The sequence below is a fragment of the Caretta caretta genome, chromosome 19 (assembly GCF_965140235.1).
Source record: "Caretta caretta isolate rCarCar2 chromosome 19, rCarCar1.hap1, whole genome shotgun sequence".
In the NCBI taxonomy this organism is placed as follows: Eukaryota; Metazoa; Chordata; order Testudines; family Cheloniidae; genus Caretta; species Caretta caretta.
Genome location: NC_134224.1, coordinates 13044174 through 13051781, shown reverse-complemented (window position 1 = coordinate 13051781; position 7608 = coordinate 13044174). Strand labels below are relative to the sequence as shown.

The window sequence follows — 7608 nt, the reverse complement described above, 5'->3', positions numbered from 1 at the left end:
AGGCCCAGTGTGTGGGCTACCCTCTCCAGTCCCATCTCCAGCAAGCAAATTAAAGCATTTGGGGGTTTCCCAGCCAGGCTCAGTCAGTGTCTCTCATTGGAGCCCCTTTGCGCTGGCCCCCTGTCCAGCTGTTACTGCTCCCCCATAAGGCATACACAGACCTGTGTAATGCCCACAGACCCTGGTCGTCAGCAGGTCGGATCGAACCTGGGACCTCTGGAGCTTAGTGCATGAGCCTCTACTGCATGAGCTAAAAGCCAACTGGCTGTTAGCTAAGGCTGCATGGCAGACTCATTAATGGCTCACTAAGTGGTCTTGGTGCCACTAGAGGGGACAGAACACCACACCCAGGAGGTGTGTGGGTTACACCTGCACCCAGCTTTGATGTCCGGCACTCACAGCCTGTTCCACATGTGGCTCTGGCCACAGCTCCAGAGGCTTCCCTGTTGCCATGTGGCTCCCACTCCCAGAGCCTGGCCACCTTCTGGCTCAGGACCTTGCCTGACCAGGGAAGTGCAGTGGGGAAGCAGCTGATGGGAGCTGTAGCCCCCTGCTTTGCGGACCCATCACAGTTATTATTATCATCCACCCTGGCACACTGCAGTGAAGAACTCAGTGGCAGGATTTAAAATCCATGTCTTATTGCTCTTGCCTTTCTATTGTTTAGGATCAGCTACTCCCTCCCGGACAATGGAGCTGGATGTACCTAGCAGGGCTGGCACAAAACCACAGCTGTGGATGAAGATCTGGCTGGCTAGACCTTTGCAATTGTTTTATTCTCTCTCCTACCCCACGAGGGGCCTGCTGCCTTTGCCATTCATGTCACTGGCCAAACTCCCCATGGATGTAGGACTGGACCCTGAAACTGCACACTGGCATCAGCATGTTCCTTATAGAAATGAGCCAGAGTTCCCAGTTTGGAACCACATTTTGGCCACAAAAATGTTCAGGGTGGTTTTGATCTGGCGTTTGATTTGGGCCATAAGGAAGCCCAAACCTCCCCAAAGTGAGACATGCGTTCAGACTGGGGGCATTGGCTCAGAGTGGGTCCATCTATTTGCTGGCTACTCAGAAAAGAAACAGCATCCCCCACCTCACTCCTCCAGAGGTAGATCCAAGGGGGAGTCTACTGCTAGCAGCCCCCTTCATTGAACTTTCTACAGGGGGTGCCTGGCACAGGCAGGGCCAGTGGGATGACCTTCTCCCACAAAACTAACTGCCACTAAGGAAACAAACTGGCATAGTAAAAGAAAAGCACTAAATTGAAAAGGCTGCAGTATAGTCTGGGCAAAAACATCTCCTAAATCAAAAGCAGTCGGAGGGGTTTGAAAAGGCTGGTGGTAATGATATCGCTCAGCGGCTAAGTGCTTTCTCTTTCATTGTATTTTAAGTCCATTCAAATAAGATCATTTCAGCAATAACAATAATATCAAAAAGAAAAGGAGTACTTGTGGCACCTTAGAGACTAACCAATTTATTTGAGCATGAGCTTTCGTGAGCTACAGCTCACTTCTCTAAGGTGCCACAAGTACTCCTTTTCTTTTTGCGAATACAGACTAACACGGCTGTTACTCTGAAACCAATAATATCAAAGAGAAGATAACACTCTGGGAAAGCAGATGCTGCAGGGATGGAGATATGGGATAGGGAGGCTCTCACGTTGGTGTGCAGGGTGAGCTAACCTTTAAAGGGTTTGGGGTTCAGTTGTACCCTCTGCCAGGCTCAGCTCACCTTCCCAGGTGAAGGGAGTGCCAGGGTCACGTGGTAGAAGACTGGGACCCAGAGCCAAGCCTGCTGGGATTTAAAGGGCAGGCTGAGTGCAGGGAGGTTCTCCTTGGTTCCCAGGATGGGGGCCTGAGTGCAGCCCTGCTGGGAGCCAGTCTATTGGGGGACAGCTCCAGCAGAAGGGAGTAGAGGGACTTGCCCTTACCTCCCAGGCAGGGGGCTGGGGAGTGAGACCTGCAGGAAGTAGATAGGCTCCTGAAGGAGACCCTGGGGCAAGGGAAAGGATGTGGATTGTAGGTGGAATTTATGTTAAACTGTCTTATTTGGGAGACATAAAAGTCAAGCCCTAAAGAAAAGGGTCTGGAATCCTAGGGGCACTGAGTATTTTGATGCACTGTCTGGCAAGCTGGCCCACTGGCTTACACTGCTTTAGCAGTTTGAAGCCGGCACCAGTCAGAAGTAACTGAAAGCTGTTACCATCTGCTGCTGAGTGGCCTAGGTGATAGGAGTTGGTTGCCCTCGCTCCTAGTGGACAGATGTTCTGTCACAAGCCCACTCCAAACTGCCATTTAATATTATAATGAGGGGTTTCAACAGAGGTCAGCGCCCCGTTGTATTAGGTGCTGATCAAACCCACAGTCAGAGATAGCCGCTGCCCCAAACAAGATGCAATTTAAAGAGCTAAGACAAGCAAAGGGTGGGAGGGGAAACGGAGACTGAAAGTGACTTGGCCAACGTCATGCAGCTGCTCAGTGGCCATGGCAGGAAGAGAACTGGGAAAGAAGAGAAGAAATGCATCCACATATCCTCCTGTCATCACCTGGTTTGGGGTGAGGATGGGGTTACTTACTTTCATTGATTAGGAAACTGTCCCTACCTTTTACTTTGTCCATCAAAGCTCACAAGCCCCTCTATAGCCCATAGATAGGTGGTATCTTCCAAAAGCTAGCTCGCATTTCAGAATTCAGTGCCATCAAATATATAAAGAAAAACACTTTGCTTCTCTCATGTGTCTATGCACCTCTTTGCACCAATTTTTCATCCAAACCCCTGCAATGACACAGTAGGAGATCATTCCTAGGGCACCTCTAAAATAGCTGATCTCTGCCCCTGCAGTAATTTGATTCCATGCAGCCCCCGTCCATCATGGGAACCAGGCAAAATCTTTTATTTGGATGGTATTTCTTAAGCCTTACTATCAATTATAAGATGTTCCTTCCCTTTTTAACAAAAATACTTGGCTCTTCTCTCGTATCTTCTAGCTGACGATCCCAACACACTTTACAAACATGAAGTAAACCTCATAACACTCCTGTGAGGCAGGTAAATCTTATTACCCCAGTTTTACATCTGGGGAAACTGAGGCCTAGAAAAGGGAGATGACTTGGCTAAGGTCGCACCATAAGTTAGTAAAAGAGCTGTGGGCAGAACCCAGATCACCTGTGCTCTAACCGCCAGACCCGCCTTCCTCCCATGCAGCTGGTGGTATCAAACACTGGTAGATAGACCAGTGCTGGTACTTCAAGCTTTGGCCAGTATTGCGGGTAATTGACTGGTTCATTGCAATCCCACTAGGCCCAAAACTGGAGGTCTTACTCAGTTTTTAATTAGTTTATACTCAGACAAAACTTCCACTAAAGAGAAGTTTGCCAAGGAAAAACTGACTGACTTTTGGGTCCAATGATCTGCTCTCCCAATAGTTTTTGGGATGCTTCCCATTCAGTTGATGTGGATTTTAACCCACTATGCATCCTGAGCAGCTCCAAATCAGTTTGTGTAACCTGGTGGGCTCTGGGATTGGAGTGCACACAAATGAATAACAGGCAAATAGCAACTACACACTGGAGTCTCTAGAAGGTGGGCTCTGAATTCAGCATTAAGCAAGGATGTTGTTGGATGCACAGAAACGGACCAGGACTAAGGGGTAACAAGATGCAGGGGCGGGGTCCTGTTTTCAGGGGAAGTGTGCGGGGGACAACTGGGGAGAGGAACAAAGCCAAGAAAGCATTTGGCCTTGGAAAGGACATAAGGAGGTTGCTGGCTGGTACAAATGAGCTGACATTGTTGCCTGAAAACCCAGAGCTTGGAGGAACAGAATTGAGAGCAATCAGAAAAGTCTCAAAGGGAAATTGACCATTGGGAAACTTGGCTTGTCGAGGTAATTGATCTGCTACCTTCCCAGCCAATGTTTAACCCGGGGATCATACCTCTTCAAAGACCGGAGCAGCCATGTTCCAGCCCAGCCAAGTTTCAGATCTTTCCTGGCTTTTTCATTTTTTAATTGGATAGTGCCAAGAAATCCTCCTTCATTTCCTCAGCTCCTTTTTCATTTCCTCTCCAGTGTTCTGCCAGGCAGGAAATGTTTACACTGTCCCAGAGGTGCTGCAACAGCAAAAGTGGTCACCTTGTATTCCCTGCTGAGCTCCCCAGGTCTTACAGTCTACACCAAATTATTTTGCCTGCAGTTTGCCTCATTTACTTGCGGCCTGATCTGAGAGAAGGAGGAGGGAGAAGGCTGATGATTTATTGACTTGTTTCTACAGTTTAGTCTGGAAGCCAAATCTATACATGAAATAAGACATTATTTTTAAAAATGCTATTTGTTCTGTTGTGACAAGCTGATCTGTAAATAAGACATTCTAGTGTCCCTGTGGGTTGTTTTTTTTTTGTTTTGTTTTGTTTTGGTTTTTTTCCTCCTATATAATTGCTTTTAATTATAAAGAATAAATGAGAACTTTCCCTGGAGAGATTTATGTAAAACACTGAATTAAATTACTATTAGCACTTTTTATTGCACTTGTGTCAAGCATCTATTGTTTTAAATAAGCATCTGATTAACAGTATGCAGCATTTCCTACATACAAGCCACACTTGTTCGCAGCAAACCTAGTTTTTCCTTGTTAAGAGCCAAATTCAGTGCGGTACTGAGCACCCTCAGCTCTGGAAGTTATTGATGCTCATTGCCTCTCAGGATCTGGTCCTAAGAAAGTTTTGCTGCTACATGAAATAGATTTAGGAACATGAAAATGGCTTGTGTTGATGTACTTATATTAATGCAAAGAAGTGCATTGATGTTTCATTTATTAAATAAGCCAGGAAATTAATCAATTAAAGATTCCAACAGCAACAATAGCTCATCTGCACTGCAAATCCAAGGCTAATCCTGCAGTCCTCGCTCAGGCAAAACTCCCATTGATTTCAACTAATGTGCATGAATGAGGATGGCAGGATTGGCCTGATTTCAAATGTGCTGAACACAAACAACTTCCACTGACTTTAGTGGGACCTGTGAGTGGTCAGCATGTGCAAAACTGAGGCCATAAAGTAACTCTTCAGAACCCAATCCCACCAAAACTTACTAGTGCTTAGCATCATGAGGTATCCCCCTGAAATCAAGGAAACTGCAGGCCTGTCTACGCTAGGAAATTTGCACTAGCATAGCTATGCCAATGTAACTAGATAATTTGAATTAGTGGAGTTTATGCTGATGTGGCAAGGTAATTTACCAAAGTAAATTGCACGAGTTCAGCATATTTATATTGTGGAGGAGAATGGGAATTTCCAGTGGTGTAGCAAAACCTTTGCAAATATTCTTAATGTAAACAGTCCCATGATTTTAATGTATTTCTTACAGCCCCGGCTGCTGGAATCATGTTATTGCATGACAATCTCCCAAAAGGCTGAAAAACCAGAAGGGCCAGTAAAGAGAACCCAATATTTATTTATTTTAAAATAATGAATTTTTCTTTAGGTCCGGACTCCTCATTTTTGAACATTTGGGGTTGGTAATATTGGCTGTGCCACATGCAATTGCCAGCACTACACTCAATAGTAGGTAACTACAGCAATGATCCCCTCATAGGAAAGTAGGAACAGGGGATGATGGTGCAGTACAGCATTTCAGTTCCTACAGGGGAGAAAAACCAGGAAAGCAGCCCAGAGCAATCCCATTTCAGGAGCTTAGGGTGGAGCTGTCAGGCAGGCTCAGAGATTTTTTGCACCAAACAGTGTGTGCTTAACTTACAGTGCCTGGGAGGGCACAGCCTTGCACCCCACTGGGGTTGGGGGCCGCTCTCTTAGGTTCTAGCCCCAGGGAATCTCTGCTTTCTGCCCATCCACACCCTTAGGTGCCCCACAATTCCCAGCCTGGGCCCGGCACCCTAGAGGCAACATCCCCCCTCAGCAGGGTTGGGGGGAAGGCCCCATTTCAGGCCCCCTTGAGAAGGGAGGGGGCCCTGGCAGCATCAAGATCCGAATCGCGCAGTGACTTTCAATGGGGTGGGCTAACCCAGGCGAGGGGGAAGGGGCGGGGGTCTCCCGGGCAGGGGGCGGGGCTAGCTGGAGTGAGGGGCGGGGGGGTCTCCCAGGCAGGGGCGGGGCTAGCTGGAGCGAGGGGCGGGGCTATCTGGAGCGAGGGGCGGGGTCTCCCGGGCAGTGGGCGGGGCTCCCCGCAGTGACGCGCATTGCAGTGGCCGCCTGGCAGCGCTGGCGTCGCACCGGCTGCAGGATGCGGCTGGCGGAGGGGCTGGGGTTGGTCCGCGGGGCCCGGCCCCTCCTGGGCACCTTCCTGCGGCCCCGGGCAGCTGTGGGGGCGGCGGCCCCGGCCCCGGCCCGCTCCCAGGCGCTGGTCTATGCGCAGCACGGGGAGCCGGCTCGGGTTCTACAGTAAGGGGGGCTCGCGGGGCTGGGGGCTCCTGGGCAGGGCTGGAGGGAGGCGGGCGGGCAGGGAGCAGAGAGGGATCCTGGGCTGGGGGGCGGGTCTGGAGGTGGGGGGCAGTTGGGGGGGTCCTATGCTGGGGGGCAGGGGTATAGCAGGGTCGGAGGAGATGTGCAGGGGGGCAGGTGTAGAGGGGGACTCTCAGGCTGGGGGGCAGGGCTGGAGGAGGTAGTTGGGGGGCAGGTAGGGGGAGTCCCAGGCTGGGGGGCAGGGGTAGAACAGGGCTGGAGGAGATGTGTGGGGAGGCAGGCGGGTGGGTAGAGGGAGATCCTGGGCTGGGGGGATATTTAGCAGAACGGCTGGTTTGGCCATATGGGCTGGTCTCCTGTGTTTCCCCTGTAGAGTGTGTGTGTGGGGGGGTAATAGCTTATCTAAAGTGACCACTCTCCTTACAATGTGTATGATAATCAAGTTGGGCCATTTCCAGCACAAATCCAGGTTTTCTTCACCCCCCCCCACTCCCCCCTCCACACAAACCCACTCTCCTGCTGGTAATAGCTTATCTAAAGTGACTGCTCTCCTTACAGTGTGTATTGTGGGGGAGAGAAAACCTGGATTTGTGCTGGAAATGGCCCAACTTGATTATCATACACATTGTAAGGAGAGTGATCACTTTAGATAAGCTATTAGCAGCAGGAGAGTGGGGTGGGAGGAGGTATTTTTTCATGCTTTGTGTGTATAAAAAGATCTTCTACACTTTTCACAGTATGCATCCGATGAAGTGAGCTGTAGCTCACGAAAGCTTATGCTCAAATAAATTGGTTAATCTCTAAGGTGCCACAAGTACTCCTTTTCTTTAAACATAGTGTGTGGACTCCCAGGGGTCTGCAGAACACAGTTAAAAACCACTGGGCTATATGAATGAAACAGACCATACACAAAGTGCTGCCAAATGCCTGAAGTAAACAAACTGGAGAAAAAAAGAGAGAAATCTTTACTTGCTTTCCATTGCCATGATTTTAGGTGGTGTGTGTTAATGCAATGTTTTTAGGCGGATGTAATTTTTTCAGGGTGATTGCAAAACAGGGTGACATTTTTTTAGAGACGCAATCATTGCATTGTCAATATTTGTGTAAGTCTCACAAGGCACTGGTGGCTCATCTGATTCATTTTAAAAACTCCTAGACCTTTCACACTTGGCTGGGGAATCCTTATTTCCCACAGTT

At 49.0% G+C, this 7608-nt stretch overlaps 1 protein-coding gene across 3 annotated transcripts in view; it reads left to right on the top strand.

Annotated features, from left to right (window-relative positions):
- The first annotated feature begins 6196 nt into the window (after positions 1 to 6196).
- The window catches only part of MECR (mitochondrial trans-2-enoyl-CoA reductase), a 32710-nt gene continuing 31298 nt past the window's right edge, over positions 6197 to 7608 (top strand). Inside the window, exon 1 of one of the 3 annotated variants that reach the window (XM_048825570.2) lies at positions 6197 to 6390. In XM_048825570.2, the coding sequence (XP_048681527.1) occupies positions 6233 to 6390 (158 nt within the window). In that variant the 5' untranslated portion in view covers positions 6197 to 6232. The remainder of the gene's footprint in view (positions 6391 to 7608) is intronic. The other 2 variants (XM_048825569.2, XM_048825568.2) reach the window with 2 other exon arrangements.